We start from the raw sequence: 22,297 nt of genomic DNA, 5'->3' as shown, positions 1-22,297 counted from the left end.
CTAAGACAGGAGCAGGATCGGTTTGAGAAGATCCAGGGGAATCATGAGAATGAGTATGTGGATGATGCTGAACTTGAGAGGGAGAGCTGGCAGCAGAATCTGTGGAAGGCATTGAGGAAGGAGACGGAGGTGAAGCAAGTGGTGATGGACTATCTGGAACAGGAGAAGGAAATATGGGAAGAGAAAGAGAGTGATGGCATGGCGTGACTGATGGAGAAGATGGAACAGAATCAGAAGTCTGGAAGGGAAACGTAGATTCATAAAAAATGACATCCCTAAAGACAATTATTTTCCCATCAGGAAGGAGCACTTTATAGCCCTTATGAGACAAACTGTACCCTAAAAAGGTTCCTCCAACTGATCTACACTGAAGCTTGTGTTTGTTATATGGCCTGGTATAGGGAAAACATAGACAACCAAAGATTCTCAAGGCTGAATAGTCAAGTTTGGTGAGAAAGAGTTTTTCATGTGGAGAGAAATTATTGATGACCTTAGATGGCATGAGATTAATCAAGTAAACAGCAGTGACAAATGCATCATCCCAAAATCTTTGAGGAAGAAAAGACTGAGCCAACAAAGCTAGCCCAGTTTCAACAATGTGTCTGTGTTTTCTTCCTGCTAATCCATTTTGTTGTGGAGTGTATGGGCAGGAGACACGATGGATGATCCCACACTCTTTAAGAAAAGGTAATAGACCTTGAAATTCACCTCCCCATTCAGATTGAAGTATTTTAATTCTTGATCCCAACAGGTTTTCACTCATGGCCTTGAATTGTTTAAAGACAGTGAACAAGTCATTTTTGTGTTTAAGAAGATAAAGCCAGGTGAATATAGAGTAATGATCTATGAAGGAGACATAATATGAATAGCCATTCCTCGATTTCACTGGCGATGGCCTCCAAAGATCACTATGGACAAGTTCAAGGGGTGAACTATGCTGAGAAACAGACTGAGGAAAAGACAATTTATGAGATTTGGATACACAACAAGGATAGTAAAGCGAAAGAGTTTTCATTACTTGAAAAGAGATATTACAGCTGTTAAGAGCACTTTTCACCACATCTAAAGTGGGATGCCCTAGTCTACTGTGCCAAACAGACAAATCTGGACAGGAAAAAGAACTAGAACTATCAATTGTGAAGTGCCCATGGTCAGGGAATGAACAGCTGGATTCTCTGGTCTGGAAGAAGAAATGGGGACTGAGCCATGCTTGATTGGGGTATGATATACTAGGAAGTGGTATAGGCCTCTCTCAAGAGTTCCTTTGAGCACAATTTGTTAGGGTTTTGTATACTAGAAATCACCTTTCGAGTGATTGGATACTGTAAAACTCTACTTGTTATTTTCCAATGAATAAAACAGATTATTTTTGTCATAATGTTGTTATGTTTTACATTTAATGGTTGTTTATCGCATATTTAAATGTATAAAAACGTAACAAAGTCTAAGTCTTTGTTCTAGTAGACCGGTTGTGGGCGTCGTCCACTTTAAGATAACACGGTCAGTTCTGAACAAAGAAAAAGAAGAATTTCACAACCCAGATAGGCCTAGACTACCTTTCGTGAAAGGTTGCAATGTCAGTCCGATTATTTCTAAGCCTTATTGACATAAGATGACGTTGGTGTGGTATAGCACTGAATGGATCTAACAGCAAGACGAGTCTTTATGCTATCTACTGAAAGACGAGGTCTTGATAATAATTTCTTAATCAATGTACGTTAGCACTGAGCATACGATATTGAGTATCTACTACTTTGACTTACCAAAGGTGTGGGTTTTTCGTAACCCAACGATCCAGGTATATTGGGTAGTGGTGATCATTATCTAGCGGTGCTATGATTGCTATTACGTTGAATCGTGCGCAAGGAGAGTCTTGTTTGATAACATCCACAAGAGGAGCTCGAAACAAGGTTTTATTATTCGGAACCTAGCTAGTTGGAGTTTGATTACTCTATGAATAATAAATAAGAGTTTCTTGCTAAGTCCACTCTTGGAGATTAAATATGTTAATTAATTAAGTCCATAGCAGACATTAATTAATTAATGGATGTTTCTATCTTAAGCGCGGGAAATGAATTGAACGCAAATAAAGGAAACCCGGAATACTTGTAATTTCGGATTTGGAAAGGCAGTGCAATATTACTTCTGTAGTGGCTGCTTGTAATATTCTAATATAAGCTTATATTAAATTGTGGGTTCAATTTAATTAGTAAAAAGCCAATTGGGTGAGGCCTGATCCAATTCTTCCTTAGATCCCTGACTGGACCCAATTTGTGACTTAATATAAATAGGAGAATAAAGGAGACAGAAAACACTACTTTTTCTATAAAAATTTCATCCCCCTCTAGAGAGAGAGAGTTCGAAATTTGTGCCTCCTCCGTGAGCAGTTTCTGTCTTCCATTATTCGAGTCCTAGTATGTTGGTGAGATTTGCCCACACAGATATCACCGTATAGTCCGGGACACCAGTCAGAAGATCCGATGTCTTGTATTGAAGATCTTCAAGTGGAGACGGAGCAAGCCATCATCGATTCTTGATTGAATCAACGAGATAAACTGGCTAATTCCGTAGTAAGCATGTTTTAGGGATTTTATATGCTAAAGCATGTTTTAATTCAAGTTATGAGCATGATACATGTGATAATTGCGCGAATAGAATTTGTCTGAATAATCTGCTAAATAGATCAAATTCATGTGATCGGATATTTATGCACGCTTCCGTTGACAACCCTTTCAATTGGTATCAGAGCTAGTCTTTCGCTCTGATTATTTGTATTTAAATTTCCCGAAATTCATGTATGCATGTCCAATTTGATTGCGAAGCATGTTCTTGGTGTTTTGTTTAATTTATTATGCATGATGAACTCAAGAACTCTCAAATCAAAGAACTTGAATTGCTCGATCGTACGAGACGTGCAATCCATCGGCGCTTGCGCCGAGACGGATCGCACCACACGAGATCGAGGTAGGGATGTCGAGATAGTGGGAGCCGGGGACTGGCGATCACGGGGCGACGCGCGGACGAGCAATGGCTCGTGCGCGTCGCAGGCCGAGATCGCACGCCCCAGACGCACCCGCGTCAAGACCGACATGGATGCTGGCGTGGTGCGGCGGTTCGACCGAGAATCACCCGAGACACCGAGACGCGAGGGAATTCCATCCCTAGGCGGAAGGTCCGAGACGGAGTCCCGAGCCACTGGCCGAGACGGACGAGCCGATTCGCGCGCCGTGTGCTGCTGGGATGGGAGCATCGTCGCTCGGATAGGCCGAGACGGGCGACAGCAACTGGCCAAGAGCAGCGCCACCGTCGTGCGCGCTGCTGGCCGAGGACCGCGTCACCCGATGTGCCGAGACGGCCGAGGAGCGTCGGCACCCGACGATCGACACGACCGAGACGGGCGCTCGCAGCTGGCCGAGACGCGTCAGCACCCGACGGTCGACAAGACCGAGACGGGCGCTCGGCGCTGGCGAGACGTGGCGACTCCCGATGGCTCGACGGGCCGAGAAACTGGCGCGCCACCTGCGCGCCGGTGGCCGAGACGCTGCGTGCGTCGTGTTCCGACGACGAACTCGTCGGATCTTCGTCGTTCATTGTTCGTGCGAACCTCGTACGATGAGATAACGATGAAGGATTATTTTAATGATTATTTAATTATTTTATTAAAAAATATCATTAAAATATTATTATTTAATAGAAATAAAATCTTCATGGAAGATTTGCCTAGATTTTAGGAATATTTTTATTATTATCTATATCTATGGAAATAAATAATATTATTTTGATTGATAGATGATATGGATGAGAATAATTTAATAGTTTCCTAATATTAATCTAGATTTAAGGAATATTTTTATTATTTTCTATATCTATGGAAATAAATAATATTATTTTGATTCCTAGATGATATGGATAAGAATAATTTAATAGTTTCCTAATATTTATATATCTAAGATCCAAATAAGGATAGATATGTATGAATACATTAAATAATAAAATATCTCTTCCTAATCATGAACAAGGAAATAATTTGAATTTATTTTTCATGTCTTATTAAGGATTAAATTATTTGTTTATTTTATATATACCTTATAGTAGACATGAATAAGAATTAAATTCTAGAACAACAATTTCCTAAAGGAAGATAACAACATTAATCTAAAGATTTAATTATCCAGCAAATTAAATACCAACAGAATTTAATCAAGCATTTCTCTGCCCTAAGGCTAAGGATAATTAAAGAAAAACCATAACCCAAATATCTAAGCTATAATTACGAACTCAACGTTTGTATATGGTCTCCATCAATTGGTCTGCAATTTATGAAGTCTTTTTCTAATATTATCGCCACCTGCTTTGTGGGGACAATAATCCTAAGAAAATAGCAAGTTCCTGAGGGCGGACTTCTCAAATATAAATAATATGAACTAGAATGCAGTTTCCAATAATATCGCCACCTGCTCTGTGGGGACAATAATCCTAAGAAATTACGAGATTCAGAAGTTCACACAGGATTTATGAGATAGCTTGATCTTGTTAGAAGCACATGAACATTGTTATGGGAGTGTGTTGTAGAAATGAGACTCTGCAATGCTAAAGAGATGGTCTTGCTTAGGCAACATTAGGCGGTCATGCCACTCTGTGGTCTCTGGACTATTCGTCGGTGTTGTGACCAGTAAAATTATAAGATTTTAATGCGTGTTGACTTCCTCTAGAGGGTACAAAATTTTAATTTTACAGTTGTAAGATTTTGAAAAGTTTTATGGTTAATCTAATCAAATCTCTTACATAAGTTTATGACAAATAGTAAAATACTCTGTTTTGCAGTTCAATTCAAATCGTCACAATGTCGTTCAATCCTCTTTCTGCAATACTCAAAGAAAACAAACTCGAGGGCCAAAATTACATAGAATGGAAACAAAATTTGGACATCGTTCTTACGGCTAAAGAGTACAACTTTGTACTCACAACCCCGCGACCTCCAGTGCCAGCGGCTAGCGCTGCGGTAGGACTCAGAGATGCACATAGACGGTGGCATAAGGCGAATGAGATGGCTAAGTGCTACATGTTCGCATCTATGTCATCAGTACTCAAGCATCAGCATTCTGCCATGGAAACTGCCGCCGAGATTATATAGAATCTCAAGAATCTTTTTGATACTCAGAATCGAACGGCTAAGTCTCAAGCCTTTCGGAGTAACATGTCGAAGACAATGAAGGAAGGCTCGTCTGTGAGGGACCATGTCCTCAAGATGATGGGCCACCTCAACCAGATTGAGGTGCTGGGAGGGACGATCGATCCTGAGTCCCAGGTAACAATCATCCTTCAAAGTCTTCCCCCTAGCTTCCAGCAGTTCAAGCTCAACTTTGAGATGAACAAAAGGAATTACACCTTGGTAGAACTATTGACTGAACTTCAGTCAGCAGAGGACCTTATGGTCCAGGCAGGCTAAGGCTGCCATGATGACTTTGGCACCTCGTTCCTCTGGCTTCAAGCCTAGCAAAGGAAAAAAGAAGGCACCGAACTCAGAATCGGGAAAAGTGGCTAAGGGAAAGAAGAAGAAAAGGGCTAATAAGAAGCCCTCGGGTAAGTGTTTCAAGTGCGGAGAAAAGGGGCATTGGAAGCCAGACTGTCCTAAAAGGGGCAAGGCTACAGGTATGCACCAAGCTTTAGTAGTTGACTCATGTTTGACTTTGACATCTACTTGCACTTGGGTTATTGACACAGGAGCCACTGATCATATTTGTTTTGATCCTGACTTAATGCATGTTACAAGACGGCTACATGATCGTGAGATCGAAGTCCAGTTGGGCGACGCTACCAAAGTGGCGGCCGTTGCAGTGGGAGACATTTATTTGCGTTTTAGTAGTGATAGATTTTTTTATTTTGAAGAATGTTTTATTGATACCTTCTTTTAGAAGAAATTTAATTTCAGTTTCTAAATTGGTTTTTGATGGATATTCGATTTCTTTTAATGACAACTGCGTTATTAAGAAAGATGGTTCTTGTATCTGTCGTGGTATCATGGAAAACAATCTGTACACAATCACTTCTACACAATTTAATAATCGCAAATCAAAACTCAATACAACATCGAAATTTTCAAAGAAACGAAAGGAACCTTCAAGTTCAATGAACGAAACGTACTTATGGCACCTTAGACTTGGTCATGCAAATGAAAGGAGGATCCATTCTCTTGTTCAACAAGATCTTATTAAAGGTCTAGAGGAGGAACCTTTTCATAAGTGTGAGTCATGCTTAGAAGGAAAGATGACCAAGAGGCCTTTTAATGCTAAGGGCAATAGGGCCAAGGAAGTACTTGAGCTCGTTCATTCCGATGTATGTGGACCAATGTCTACGGAGGCAATAGGTGGTTTTCGATACTTCATCACATTTATTGGTGACTTCTCGAAAATTAGATATGTCTATTTGATGCGTCACAAGTCAGAGTCTTTTGACAAGTTTAAAGACTTTAAGACTCTTGTGAAGAAGTATCATGGAAAGAATATCAAAAGCCTACGATCTGATATTGGAGGCGAATACCTCAGTGCCGAATTTTTGGACTACTTATCGGAGTCGGGTATTAAATCCCAACTGACTGCGCCGAGCACGCCCCAGCAGAACGGCGTGGCTGAAAGAAGGAACAGGACCTTGTTAAATATGGTTCGATCGATGATGAGTTATGCACGTCTGCCTATTTCGTTTTGGGGACATGGCTTGCTTTCAGCAAGCCATAGTTTAGACAATTTACCATCAAAATCCGTACCTACTACTCCTTATGAGTTGTGGACTGGGCGCAAGCCGAATCTAGCACATCTCAAGATTTGGGGTTGCCCGGCTCATGTATTGGAAAAGGACTCAACTAAGCTAGGATCAAGGACGGAGGTATGTTTGTTTATAGGATACCCCAAAGGGGGGAAAGGTTATGAATTCTTTAGTCTCCGAGACAAGAAAGTCATTGTGAGTACTCACGCGACATTCTTAGAGGAAGACTATGTAATGAATCATAAACCCAGCAGTGAAGTGGCTCTTGATGAGCTAACTTCTGTCACAAGTTCCATTAACCAAGAACAAGTACCAAGTGTATAAACAATTCCCGAAACTTCAACTTCTACTCAAAATATTGTAGTGCCGCGCCGCAGTGGGAGGGTCTCGCATGAGCCCGACAGATACATTAGTTTGGGAGAATCTATGGATCACTCCTCGGAAAGCAATGTATTAGATCCCTGGAACTTTGCGGAGGCGCAGACAGATGTCGATCATTGCGAATGGGTGAAAGCAATGGATTCGGAACTACAATCTATGATAGACAAAGAAGTCTACGATTTGTCCGTCCTACCCGAAGGTTGTACTGCCATTGGGAGCAAGTGGATATATAAGCGTAAACGTGGACCTGATGGACGAGTTAAAGTCTTTAAGGCAAGACTAGTGGCCAAGGGGTATACCCAAAAGGAAAGTGTCGATTATGACGAAACCTTCTCCCCAGTGTCCATGCTCAAATCGATCCGGATACTATTGTCTATTGCAGCTTATATGGATTGGGATGTATGGCAGATGGACGTTAAGACTGCGTTTCTAAACGGCGGTCTTGAGGAGACCATCTACATGGAACAACCCGAAGGATATGCCATAAAGGGCAAAGAACACATGGTTTGGAAGCTTAAGAAGGCCATTTATGGCCTCAAGCAAGCATCTAGATCGTGGAATCAATGTTTCGATCAAACTGTTCACAAGTTTGGATTCGAAAAGTGCTCAAGTGAAAGCTGCGTATATAAGAAAGTTGATAAGGGGAATGTGGTGTTCTTAGTTTTATTTGTAGATGGCATTCTTCTAATTGGAAATAATAAAAAGATGTTGTCATCAGTACGAACATGGTTGTCAAACCAGTTCGAGATGAAGGATATGGGAGACGCGGGACACATCCTTGGGATCAAGGTTCTTCGGAATCGAGAAAAGAAGATGTTGTGCTTATCTCAAGAACCTTACATCAACACAGTACTTAGTCGTTTTAGCATGCAGGACGCCAAGAAAGATTTCTTACCTTTTAGACACGGCATCCATTTATCTCAAGAGATGTGCCCTAAAATGCCGTCTGAGATACAAGAAATTAGAAGGATTCCATATGCTTCGGCAGTTGGAAGTCTCATGTATGATATGCTTTGTACTAGACCTGATATTTGCTTTGCTGTTGTCATGGCGGAAAGATATCAGTCGAATCCGGGCCAAGGACATTGGACTGCCGTAAAGAACATACTCAAGTACCTTAAACGGACAAAGGACTATGCTCTAGTTTACAATGCAGTCGAGCTCTGTCCTTTGGGATATACTGACTCAGACTTTCAAGCTGATCAGGACTCGAGAAAATCTACTTCAGGATATGTGTTCACCTTAGGAGGTGGAGCCGTAATTTGGAAGAGTGTGAAGCAGAAATGCATCGCGGACTCGACCATGGAAGCCGAGTATGTGGCCGCTTCCGAGGCTGCAAAAGAGGCAGTATGGTTCAAGAACTTCCTTATGGATTTAGGTGTGGTTTCGAATCTGCCCAAGAGCATCACCATTTATTGTGACAATTCTGGTGCTGTGGCAAACTCGAAAGAACCAAGAGCTCACAAAGCGAGCAAACACATAGAGCGGAAGTATTATATCATTAGAGATATAATGCAGAGAGGAGACATACAAGTGGTCAAGATTGCGTCAGAGAACAACCTGGCAGATCCTTTTACAAAGGCTTTGGCGGAGAAACCGTTTGAATGCCACGTTGAAGGGATGAGAGTTCGACTCATTCAAGACCTCAACTCTCTTTCAGTATAAGTGGGAGAAATTTAGACGTGTGCACTATTTTTTTTGTATACTCGAAAGATGTTTTGAGTATAAGTGGGAGATTGTTAGGGTTTTGTATACTAGAAATCACCTTTCGAGTTATTGGATACTGTAAAACTCTACTTGTTATTTTCCAATGAATAAAACAGATTATTTTTGTCATAATATTGTTATGTTTTACATTTAATGGTTGTTTATTGCATATTTAAATGTATAAGAACATAACAAAGTCTAAGTCTTTGTTCTAGTAGACCGGTTGTGGGCGTCGTCCACTTTAAGGTAACACGGTCAGTTCTGAACAAAGAAAAAGAAGAATTTCACAACCCAGATAGGCCTAGACTACCTATCATGAAAGGTTGCAATGTCAGTCCGATTATTTCTAAGCCTTATTGAAATAAGATGACGTTGGTGTGGTATAGCACTAAATGGATCTAACACCAAGACCAGTCATTGCTATCTACTGAAAGACGAGGTCTTGATAATAATTTCTTAATCAATGTACGTTAGCATTGAGCATACGATATTGAATATCTACTATTTTGACGTACCAAAGGTGCGGGTTTTTCGTAACCCAACGATCCAGGAATATTGGGTAGTGGTGATCATTATCTAGCTGTGCTAGGATTGCTATTACGTTGAATCGTGCGCGAGGAGAGTCTCGTTTGATAACATCCACAAGAGGAGCTCGAAATAAGGTTTTATTATTCGTACCTAGCTAGTTGGAGTTTGATTACTCTATGAATAATAAATAAGAGTTTCTTGCTAAGTCCACTCTTGGAGATTAAATATGTTGATTAATTAAGTCCATAGCAGACATTAATTAGTTAATGGATGTTTCTATCTTAAGCGCGGGAAATGAATTGAAAGCAAATAAAGGAAACCCGGAATACATGTAATTTCGGATTTGGAAAGGCAGTGCAATATTACTTCTGTAGTGGCTGCTTGTAATATTCCAATATAAGCTTATATTAAATTATGGGTTCAATTTAATTAGTAAAATGCTAATTGGGTGAGGCCTGATCCAATTCTTCCTTAGATCCCTGACTGGGCCCAATTTGTGACTTAATATAAATAGGAGAATAAAGGAGACAGAAAACACTACTTTTTTTATAAAAATTTCGTCCCCTCTAGAGAGAGAGAGTTCGAAATTTGGCATCCTCCGTGAGCAGTTTCTGTCTTCCATTATTCGAGTCCTAGTACGTTGGTGAGATTTGCCCACACAAATATCAGCGTATAGTCTGGGACACCAGTCAGAAGATCCGAGGTCTTGTATTGAAGATCTTCACGTGGAGACGGAGCAAGCCATCATCGATTCTTGATTGAATCAACGAGGTAAATTGGCAATTCCATAGTAAGCATGTTTTAGGGATTTTATATGTTAAAGCATGTTTTAATTCAAGTTATGAGCATGATACATGTGATAATTGCGCGAATAGAATTTGTCTGAATAATCTGCTAAATAGATCAAATTCATGTGATCGGATATTTATGCACGCTTCCGCTGCCAACCCCTTCACAATTTCCTTGGTGCTCAGGTCCTTGACAAAACAGAAACTCGGGTGAAACTTAAAAAACACAGAGTTATCTTGAGCAAACTTAGACACATTGAGAAGATTCTTGGTTATGTTAGGGACATGTAAGAGATTTTTGAGGTGAAGTTGTCTGGAAAAGTTAGTTGAGTGAGATTTAAAAGCAGTTTCTCCAATGTTATGAATATTAACGGCAGCACCATTCCCAAGTAAGAGATTTTTACCTCATGTGTACTCAGTGCTTATGTTGAGATTGCTCAAGTCATTGGAGACATGATGTGTTGCCCCCGAGTCAGGATACCAGCTTGAAGAAGGATTAGAAGCACAGCTGAACTCTGATGGTGTTCCAACTGAGAAAGAAGCTGATGGAGATCTAGGCACTGACTAGACCAGATTAGCTGATGGATTGAAGAATCCTTGATTCTGCTGTTGTGAAGAATTGCCTCTAAACTGGACTTGTGGAGGTGTGAAGTTATGCTCAAATCTGTGCCAGCACTATGCAGCAATGTGACCTGGTTTCTCACACAATTGGCAGATGATTTTGATGTTACCTCAGCCATAGCCTCTTCCACCTTTGCCTCCTCTGTTGTGTCTTCCTCCAAACCCTCTTCCACCTCGAGACTCAAATCTGCTATTACTGAAACTTTGCTGCTCTCTTTTCTGTCCAGGTTGATGTTGGACAAGATTGAGTGAAGGCTGAGATCCATCTCAGCTTACAGAATGAGTTCTGGTAGACTCCATTCTTGATTCAAAACTCAGCAGAAAGGCACTAACATCTCCAATGCTCCATGGATTTGATCTGGAGGTAACTGCACAAACAGCAGGATCATAGTCTTGTCCAAGCCCTCCTAGAATGTGAAGAACTTGTTCTCCCTCTGAGATTCTACAGCCAACTGATCCCAGCAAGTCAAAATAGGTTCTCATCTTTCCCAAATAATCAGCCATGGACATGGCTTCTTTCTTCAAATTCTGCATCTGCTGGCGATATTGCATGACCTTTGCTGTTGAGCGGCTTGCAAAATTAGTCTCCAGAGCACTCCATATGTCTTTGGCAGATCTGAGTCCAACCACTAAGGTTAGAGCGTTCTCTGATAAAGAAGACATCAGCCATCCAGCCACTCTTCAATCTTGTCTTTGCCAAGTTGTGAAGGCAGGATTTGCCACCATGGACTCTCCATCTTGATCAACAATCATCTGTGGAGGGGGTTCAGTTTCACCTGTAACAAAACCCTCTAGGCCATAACCATACACAGCAACATCTACTTGTTGCTGCCACATGAGAAAATTTCCATTAGTTAGTTTAGCTGAGATAGGGGGCAACTTAGAGAAGATTGGTGGAAGTGTTGCCACTGAAATAGTTTCATTGGCTTCAGCCATTTTTGAGTAGTGAAAGAAAAGAAAAACAAAAGGGCAAGAGAGCCAAGATCAGAGAGATCCCGCTCTAATACCATGAAAAGAAGCCGCGGAAGCTATGAAGACACACGTACTAGAGATATGTTTGGAGAGAGCTCTTAGATCGGCATTTCTTTATATTGCATCGAATGTAACAAGATACAATGCATATATTCTACATTCGAATAATCTAGAACATTGCATTAATCTACTTTTATGCTAAGTTAAACATGCTTTACTTTCTTAATCAAAACAAACTCTGCAAACTGTCCCTCTTCTTTATTCCATTGAGCAACACGTCTCTCCAAGTACAACGGTGGTCTTCCACCTTAGCTGGCACGCTTGGCACAATCACAGCTGTAGCTCGTGTGAGCTCTCGGATTGGTTCTTTTGGTGCAACGGCCTTTGTCCTTTCTTTTGTCTTACCCATCACCTTGGCTTGTGTGGTGTGGATGACTTGTTTATCACGTGCTTCTCGCTTTGTTTCCATACACTAATCACCATGGTTAGTAACCTCAGCATTGTATGCAGCAGCTTGATCAACTCAGCATGCTGCGGCTTGATCAACAGCTTGATCAACTCGGTAAGCAGCGGCTTGATCAACTTGGCCAGTAGCTTGATCAACTCGGTATGTAGCGGCTTGATCAACTTAGTTAGCAGCGGCTTGATCCAGCCTCGGCATGCAATGTGAGAGTCGGCATGCAGCGGCTTGATCAACTTGGTTAGCAGCAGCTTGATCCAGCCTAGGCGTCTGATCATCTCTTCCAACACTAGGCAAGTTGAGTATCGGGAATCCCGTTACTTGACTTGATTGGGAGTGTTGGAAAGAAATCACACGAGATCAGGAGCATGATATACGTGCTTGATATGGAATCAATTCATACCATAAATAGAATGCAAATAAATATAAATTAGGTTTACCATGTATAGAGATAACCTAGTCCATATAAGCTCTACAATCCTTGTATATTTTTCAGTGAATAAGAATGAATCATTCTACTAATTTCTAACAGAAATAATACACAATTCCATAAAAGACAGTCTCATTTATGAACGATGAATTTAATGCGTAATTATTAAATAAGGAAACAAGAAAGTGCAGAATGTAAAAATAAATAAATATTGTGACTAATTTTTTGGATAGGGATCGAGTGCAATTCCGTAACAACAAACAGTTGTATCATATTTATCTATGCGTCTTTACCGCAACCTAAATTTAATTTAATGTCCTATTTTTCCATTTAGCAAATATGCATCTACTATTTAATTTCTATTCTTTTAATTTTATTAATTTAGATATTCGTTTTAAATCTTTAACATTTTCTTTTTTACTATAGTTGGTGTGTCATGGACCATTTGATTAATCGTACATCTATCATAGTTTTCGATAAATTTTCTGTTTCCTTAAATTTTATCTTAAATTATTGTGTTTCCTTTTCATGAAAAAAGTTATAAATACTTTAATCTTTTTGATGTGTTATTTTATCTCTTATCAAACTTTTACTTTTGCTTATCCATCGATAATAAAAAAAATCTACATTAAATAACTCATTCAAAGAAGAGAAGTATACGAAATTAAATCGGAAAAAGCAAGAAAATAATACACAATCCCTCCCTAAAAGACAGTCACATTTGTGAACTAGGTGTTTAATGCTAAGGAGATAACAAGTGAGTAAAGTTGGAAAAAGAAATTGAAAATGTAGATACTAACTGAAAAATGTAATTATTTTTCATGAAAGTAGATCGAGTTTAGTTCCAATGCATATGACAACAAATAAATATAACAAATTTATTCGTGCATCAATACCACAACCTCTAATTAAAATAATTTTTCTATTTTTCCGAATCGAAATTGTGCATCTACCATTTTATTTCCATTGTTTTAATTTTATTAATTTAGACATTCGTTTTAAATTTTTAGCATTTGCTTTTTTAGTATGGTTGATGTGTCACTGAGTATTTGAATAATTGTAGTGTTTCCTTTTCAAGGAAAAAATGTTATAAATATTTTTGTGATGTGCTATTAATCTCTTACAAACTATTGACTTTTAGTTAATTCCTCGATAATTTCAAAAAATGTCTATATCAAATAGTTGATTGAAGGAAGAGAAGAATACGAAATTGAATACGAAATTGAATCGGAAAAAAAAGCAAGAAAATAATACTTCTCCGTCCATAAAAAATATAGCACATTTGTCATTTTTTGTTGTCTATAAGAAATAGTGCATATTTAACAACTTCTCTCTTACCTTTTTCCCTTCTCTTTACTAATAATATGGACCCCACATTCTACTAACACTACTTCTCTCTTACTTTTTTCTCTTCTCTATTAGTACTTTTTTTCATTCTCTCTTACTAATAATATGGACCTCACATTTCACTAACACTACTTCTCTCTTACTTTTTTTCTCTTCTTTCTTACTTTACCAATTCCACATTATAATCTGTGTCACTCACAATGTGTCATATTTTTCGTGGATGAAGGGAGTACTCAATTTTTTCAAAAAATAGTGTCATTTGTGAATGATATAAAAATGCAAAAAAGTCATTTTTATGAAAATTGAATAAAAACTAACCACCTAAAGGGACGTCATACAAAAATAAAAGGCCCGATTTACATCTAAGTTAGATAATAATTGTTGCTTTCATTATGTATAACCGTAAGAAGTGGTTATATGTTACTCCCTCGTTCCCTTAAAATTCGTCACCATTTGATTCAATACGGATTTTAAGAAATATAATAGAAAATGAGTTGAAAAAGTTAGTGGCACGTGAGTCCTACTTTTATATATTAGTTTCATAATATAATGGAGGGTGAATGAGTTAGTGGGAAGTTGAGGTCCACTACCAAAATGGTAAAAATGAAATGTGATAAATTTTTAGGGACGGACGAAAATGAAAATAAGTGATAAATTTTCAGGGATGGATGGGAAGTTGAGGTCCACTACCAAAATGGTAAAAATGAAATGTGATAAATTTTTAGGGGCGGACGAAAATGAAAATAAGTGATAAATTTTCAGGGATGGATGGAGTATTAGGTATGTACTCCATGTCTGCATCAACGTGCACGCAGTTGCTATCTTGTCTTACAAGAATTTACAATAAAATGAGGTATGGTTCAAAAAGGTGCAGATATTTCCCTAAATATGGTGCTTTTTTGTGCTTTCCAATACAACTATCACAACTCACCCTTTCTTTCTTTGATTATTCATAGGTCTCATCTTATTATTTTCTATTCATTTCTTAATTTTATAAAATTATGCAATTAATTAAAAATTAAATTACTAGTATATAATTAAAAATTAAATTACTAGTATATAATTAAAAATTAAGAAAATTGAAGAATTACATAATTAACAAGATACTCAGTCCTTTTTAAATAAATATTATGAATAGAATGATATATTCATATAGTACTATTAGAATAGAAGACATCGGATAATTGGAAGGAATTCCTTGGTTAACAGATATATTGGAACAATATAGTAGATTTTTTCAATAAAAAAATTATTTATCCAAATTAAAAAAATTAAAAATGCCAGAAAATGAAGTCCACCCACACGTTCACAGTAAGCTTCACAACGAGCTCCGATTGGCCGAGTAGGGGCGTATGGTGGAAAATGATGCATGATGACCGTTGCGAATGCTCTTATAAGATACTCCCTCCGTTCATAATAGTGAGGACATTTCTTTTCGGCACGGAGATTAAGAAAATAGAGAGATGAAGAGAGAATAAAGTAAGAGAGTAAAGTAAGTGAGAAGAAATGTGTTGACTTTTACTAAAAGTGGAAATGACTCTACTACTATGGAACGTACTAAAATGGCAAAATGACTCTACTACTATGAAACATAGGGAGTATAACGTATAAACACCAATTAATTCACAAATACAATTCTATTAATATTTTTTTAATTTTCTCTAAATATTCATCTCTCCTTAATTAGTTTGCAAAAAACCCTCTCGATCGTTATAAGCTTAATTATCTGAATATTATGACACTTTAATAAACTCTTTACACATTTCATTTTATATTATCTTTAAAATAATCTTGGTGCAAGCCTTGAAGCATCACCTAATTAAATCTTGACTTGAAAGGAATTAAATTAAGAGGTAAATTGTAGGCAATGGAAAAAGTACATCACGCCATACACCTAACATTAACACGCAATGGATTATAGGCTGAAAATAAAGCAAATGACATTAAAACACATAGCCTTTTTCACACACAAGTAGTTAGATTTGATGGCTATAAATGCAGCCACCCAATTCTAACTCCAAATTATAATTGAGACATTTAGTGTTACAATGGAAGGAAAGGGTACCATAGTGATCATCCTATTCGTTTTGTACTTTCAATCATTTCTGTGTTCGTCTCAAGATTTCGATTTCTTCTACTTTGTTCAACAGGTTAGGAAAGCCTATGAATTAGTAGTACATAAGTCTGCTTTAAAGAAGTATTTGATTTTAAAAAATTGAATGCATATTGTGTTATTGATAATGTAGTGGCCTGCATCGTATTGTGACACTCGGCAAAGCTGCTGCTATCCTACAACTGGAAAACCCAATGAAGATTTCAGCATTCATGGGCTTTGGCCGAATTACAACAACGGTAAATGGCCTCAAAATTGTGACACCGCAAGTTCCTTAGACATATCTCAGGTAAATCTAATTCACTATTATATTGAGTAAAGGTTCATTTTGATCCTAAACATATGACCAAAAATATGAAGTTGGTCTAAAACATTCACTTTTGAAAATGGGGTAAAATCGTTGTCGATCCGATCCTTTTTTTGACGGTTCCATCAATTTCTGACGGTCAACAGTAGATTAGCACATTTTTGACCGATTAGGCATAATCTGGGATTATTAGGCACCCAATTATTTTGTTAATTAAATTATTTTCTATGTACTGTCTAATTATTTTTCCATTACTAATATTTCAGAAATTAAAAAAATTATATAATTAGCTCCAGTAATCAAAATCGGCTAATCTGGTCGAAAATTCGTTAATCCGCGGTTGACCATCAGAAATTGACGGAACCATAAAAAACATGACTAGATCGACAACGATTTTATTTGTTATGGACCCGATTTTCAAAAAGTGAATGATTTGGACCAACTTCATATTTAGGTCATATGTTTACGATCAATTTTGACATTTACTCAGGTACATTCCATCAACCTACTATATAGTATGACTATGATTGATACCGAAATAATCATTATCGATTTCTCAAAGTAGTTGGTAACCGCGTGTAATATGCATGATCATTATTATAAAGATAATTTTCGCAACGAAATTATACGCAGATCTCGGACCTGAAGAAGAGAATGGAGAAAGATTGGGTGACCTTAGCCTGTCCATCGGGTGATGGGATGAAATTCTGGGGTCATGAATGGGAGAAGCATGGAACATGCACATCATTGGATGAACACACTTATTTTGAATCAGCCCTCGACCTCAAGAACAAAGCCAACTTGCTCCAACACCTCAAACAAGCAGGGATTCAGCCTGGGAATTTTTTCACTATGGAGAGCATGAAAAGGGCAATTAAAGAAGGGGTAGGTTATGAAGCCTACATAGAGTGCAATGTTGATACACAAGGGAATCATCAAATATACCAAGTCTACATGTGTGTCGATAAATCTGCCAAAAATTTCATTGAATGCCCCATTCTGCCACGTGGAAGAGGATGTGGCTCCCGCGTCGAGTTCCCTTCTTTGTCCCACCATTCCGGCTGATCTCTTTCAATTGTTTGATTTATCCCTTCTAAATTTAATTTCTCCAACAATGAATGGAACTTGATTATTATTATTAATATGAACTCTAGTTATTCTTCTTACAAAAAATCGATTTATTTTGGAGAGCAAGCCCGCACATGAGTGGGACTCATTTATTATGTATTTTGGAGATTAATTCAATTCAGTTGCTAAACAATCAAACACGTTTATTTTAACGGTAGCTAAAATTAAGACTACCATACTAAGTGGTAAGATGATTTGATGTATCTATCAATAATTTCTTCACAAATGAAAAAAAAGCTCATTTGCCACATAAATTTCATATCAATTCACTAAACTAACAGCTCCATTAATCAATTTATGGAAATAACATAACATTATTAAACATGAAATTACCATATCTCCATTAATCAATTTATGGAAATAACATAATATTATTAAACATGAAATTACCATATCACAGAATTGGCGTGAAATATACCCCAACATCTATGATATAGATTGTTGATACGGACCCTAAGCGTCCTGATGATGAGGCAGCAGTAGACCCTAAGCGTCCTGGTGATGAGGTGGCAGTAGAGGCGTCGAGTGATTCTGACGAGGGTGAGTCGGAGCCCGAAGAGGAGCAGCAGCAGCAGAAGACGTCCATCGCCGCAACGAGGCCGGCGAGGCATCGACGTCCCCCCGAGAGGCTTGGAGACTTTGTTTCCAAATAGGCGGGCATGTTGCCTTTTATTTTATTTCCTTTTGTTCTTTTTGGTTATTTTATTTCCAAGAATATTGTTTTTATTATTTAATTTACGTAAGTGTCGAGCGTAACTGTAAGCTCCGTTTCGGGTTTTCTTTGTTGGTTCTTTCCCGAGATGAACTAGGTTTAGGAGTCGAACCAACCCTAGGGTCCTTAGACTATAAATAGGCCTTTTGTTCACAATTCCATGCTATGAATGAAATATTATTTTGGCCAATTATCGTGTGACAACTGAAACCCTAGACGACAAGCTGCCCGACGGGAACGAAAATCCCGCGCACAGTTGTCTTCTATCCGCCGTCGATCCATTCTTGGACGTCGGACGTTCGAGTGTTGCTAGCATCACGGTTGCTAGTGCGTTGAGGGCGGGAGGCTCTTAACATCTGGTGCTTTCATCGACGTACTCATGAATCGATTTAGCAATAACGGGGAGGCGGTATGGGGCGGTCATCGCCCGGATTCTTTTTCGAGTGGTGCTTCGCAGCGTCAGAATTTCAATCTCCGACATAATGAGGTTTTTCAACGTCAGGCGTTCGACGAAGGAGATTTGGAGGGTCGCCCACCAGGCGATTCGAACCAGGAGGAAACATTGAGTGGGAAGATGGACCGATTACTGGAAAAGATGGACAAATTCGATCAGTGGAAGGATGAAACCGATCGCAAGTTCAAGTGTTTGGATCCACTTTTGGCGCGTGAGACGGAACCACCTCTAGGGTTTGATGAGGCGGACGACGGTGTGTATGAGGAGTTACGGAGGTGGAAATCGATGGATAGAGGGGGTCGTGTCCGAAACCCTACTGGGGGTTATCGGGATGGCGCGATCGAGGATCGCGGATTCCGCCCCGATAGGAGCAACGACGGTTCGGCCTGGGATGTGCCAGGGAATCGCTACACTAGGCCTGCAGGAGGGAATCTTCAGCACCAATTCGAAAAGCCTGCGTCGTGTTGGGATCCCCCCCAGCGATATCACTCGTCTGCAGCGGGGGTTGACAAAAATCAAGTATCAATGAAGCCTCCGCGATTTGATGGCAGCGACGCAACAAACTGGATTTCCAGGGTTAATTATTATTTTGATCACGTTATGATGCCGGAAGCTCAACGCCTTCATTACGCAGTCATGCTATTCGATCCCCCAGCATCGGAATGGGTTTTTAACTACTGCGGCAACAACGATTTTGTCACGTGGCAGGACTTCTTGGAAGATGTGCGTCATCGCTTCGACAGGCAGAGTTTTAAAGATTATTTCGAGTTAATCGCAAAGCTGACGCAGACGGGAACAGTCCTAGAGTACCATGATACGTTCGAGAGGTACCTAAATCGGGTCCAGGGGGTCCCGGAATCGAAACTCTTTACTCTATATGTGGCAGGTCTAAAACCGGATATGCAGGAACGAGTCACACTACACCGGCCGACGTCCCTAGCTGCAGCCATGGCCCTGTCGTTGGCCTTAGCGGATTCCCATTCTGACCGCACTCAGGTACAACTCAACTCGGGTTTCCAACGCAGGACGTGGCAAGGCCGCGACACCCGAGCAACGACAGCCCCGCCAGGCCATCAACCGGCTGCTCCAGCGGGCGCCACGTCGGGTCTGCCTTCGGGAACGCAGCAGCATCAGAGGGAGCAGACACGCCAACCGACCATCCGGGTATCTCAGGCGGAAAGGTCGGAATGCTCTAGATTGGGGCTGTGTTGGCACTGTCCGGAGAAGTGGGTAGTAGGTCATGTGTGTAAACAACGTATGCTCTGCTACGCCGACGAGGAGGAAGTATCGGACGGTGGGAAAGACGAGGTTCGAGAGGAGGAGATATCGTCGGAGGTTGCCCATATACACTCACTTGATGGGGGACGGCGTTCTCGACCGCTCAAAGTGTTGGGCCACATCCATGATCGCGAGGTCTGCATACTCGTAGACACGGGCAGTGACCGAGATTTTTTACACCCGAAAATAGCGGAGAGCCTACATCTGCCTTTGTCTCCGATTAGACCCTTTCGAGTGTTTGTAGGTAATGGGGCAGCGCTACTTTGCACGCACATGGCGGTGCGAACGAAATTGAGGATGCAAGGATGCGAGTTTGTGGTTGACCTTCACATTTTACCAATTCATGGGCCGGATGTGATTTTAGGCATGGATTGGTTGGAGTCTCTGGGACAAATATCAGCAGATTTCGCACAAAAGACACTGGAGTTCAATCACAAGGGACAGTCGTTCACTTTGCGTGGTATTCTGCCCCCACCACGCCGCCTAACAGCTGAAACTTTCCTTTCTATGCACTCGTCAGCCGATATGGCTGAATGCTTCGAGATCGCCTTATTGAAATTGGAATCAGACGAAAGTGGTTCCGACTGTTTCCCCTCTGATCTACCGGGAGGAGTGGCAGCGGTTTTGGAGAGTTTTTTGTCAGTCTTCAGGGTACCGACGGGAATGCCTCCCGTGCGCCAGTACGACCATCGAATTCACTTGCTACCAGGGTCCAAACCAGTCAATGTGCAGCCGTACAGGTATCCTTACTTCCAGAAAAACGAGATTGAGCGACAGGTACGGGAGATGCTAGAGCAGGGAATTATTCAACGGAGTAACAGTCCGTTCTCTTCGCCAGTGTTGTTGATCAGAAAAAAGGACGGATCTTTCCGCTTCTGCATCGATTATCGGGCTTTGAACAATGTGACGGTCCCGGATCATTTCCCGATTCCAACGGTGGATGAGCTTTTCGATGAATTAGGAAAAGCAAGGTTTTTCTCCAAGCTAGATTTGCGATCAGGATACCATCAGATCCGGATGCATGATGAAGATGTGTTCAAGACCGCGTTTCGGATTCATGACGGGCACTTCGAGTTTCTGGTAATGCCGTTCGGCCAGACAAATGCCCCATCAACCTTCCAGGCGGCAATGAACTCAATATTCCAACATATGATGCGCAAATTTGTCATTGTGTTTTTTGACGATATCCTGATCTATAGTCCATCCGTTGAGGAGCATGCATCACACTTATCGGACGTCCTGACCGTCCTACGCGAGCACAACTTCTTCGTCAAATTGTCGAAGTGCTCTTTTTGTAGTCCCACTGTGGAATATCTTGGTCACCTTATCACTGATGGCCTATTGAAGGCGGATCCGGTAAAAATTGAGGCGATGACGGCTTGGCCAGTACCAAAAAATGTAAAACAGTTAAGAGGATTTTTGGGGTTGACAGGTTACTATAGAAGGCAGTATGCTTTTATCGCCGCCCCGATGACGAATCTCCTAAAGAAAGACGCCTTTTGTTGGACAGCAGGCGCGGAGGAGAGCTTCCATGCATTGAAGAAAGCAATGACGAGAGCGCCGGTGCTTCGGCTCCCTGATTTTGAGAAACCTTTTTGTGTGGAGATAGACGCTTCAGACTCTGGGATTGGAGCCGTGTTGCTACGGACGATCACCCCATTGCTTTCTACAGCAAGAAACTCGGGCCTCGGCGGAAAGTGGCCTCGACTTATCATAAAGAACTATACGCTATAGTGGAAGCAGTTCAGAAGTGGCGCCAATATCTTTTGGGGCATACGTTCGTCATTCGCAGCGATCAGAAGAGTCTGAAAGAGTTACTTCAACAGGTGGTGCAGACCCCCGACCAACAACTTTACGTACGGAAATTGATGGGGTATAAATTCACAATTGAGTATAAAAAGGGGAGTATGAACAGAGTAGCAGATGCATTGTCACGCAGGGAGGAACCCACGGACACCACGGCCCGAGCCACCGAGACCGAACCCGACGACGGCAGCGCCGAGGTGCAGTGTCGCCAGCTAATGGCCGTGACCCAGCTGGTACCGAATTTGCTGGAATTACTACGTCGCGAGACGGCGTCTTCACCGCAAATGAGGGAGTTAGCGTTGAGTATTCGGAATGGCACGGCTGCCGCGCACCTTACGTTGGTGGATGGGCTCGTGTACTACAGGCGGCGCATTTTTGTGGGGTCACGCTCATCCGCTAGAGCGACCATCCTTACCGAATATCACAGCTCACCTTCCGCGGGCCATCCTGGATTTGAGCGGACGTTGAGAAGGATTCGGACGGAATTCTATTGGCCTAAGATG

The 22,297-nt window shown here is 40.6% G+C and overlaps 2 protein-coding genes across 2 annotated transcripts; both read left to right on the top strand.

Annotated features, from left to right (window-relative positions):
• The first annotated feature begins 15,997 nt into the window (after positions 1-15,997).
• On the top strand, positions 15,998-17,560 carry LOC121770566 (intracellular ribonuclease LX-like). The gene is made up of 3 exons (XM_042167300.1): positions 15,998-16,146; positions 16,243-16,398; positions 17,050-17,560. Exons 1-3 carry the CDS (start codon positions 16,045-16,047, stop codon positions 17,479-17,481), a joined length of 690 nt encoding a protein of 229 aa, XP_042023234.1. The 5' UTR covers positions 15,998-16,044; the 3' UTR covers positions 17,482-17,560.
• A 1,075-nt stretch (positions 17,561-18,635) lies between these two features.
• Positions 18,636-21,722, top strand: LOC121770490. Its single transcript, XM_042167210.1, has one exon. It carries the CDS (start codon positions 18,636-18,638, stop codon positions 21,720-21,722), a length of 3,087 nt encoding a protein of 1,028 aa, XP_042023144.1.
• Positions 21,723-22,297: the final 575 nt, after the last annotated feature.

Source organism: Salvia splendens, chromosome 16, assembly GCF_004379255.2.
Source record: "Salvia splendens isolate huo1 chromosome 16, SspV2, whole genome shotgun sequence".
NCBI lineage: Eukaryota > Viridiplantae > Streptophyta > Magnoliopsida > Lamiales > Lamiaceae > Salvia > Salvia splendens.
This window is presented reverse-complemented; position numbering and strand designations above follow the sequence as displayed.

Bases quoted from the DNA above. Each gene is read 5' to 3' on its own strand.
- LOC121770566 (XM_042167300.1), top strand. From the start codon at position 16,045: ATGGAAGGAAAGGGTACCATAGTGATCATCCTATTCGTTTTGTACTTT. The intron at 16,147-16,242 runs GTTAGGAAAGCC...TTGATAATGTAG, and splicing joins TCTTCTACTTTGTTCAACAG to TGGCCTGCATCGTATTGTGA. The intron at 16,399-17,049 runs GTAAATCTAATT...AATTATACGCAG, and splicing joins GTTCCTTAGACATATCTCAG to ATCTCGGACCTGAAGAAGAG.
- LOC121770490 (XM_042167210.1), top strand. From the start codon at position 18,636: ATGAATCGATTTAGCAATAACGGGGAGGCGGTATGGGGCGGTCATCGC.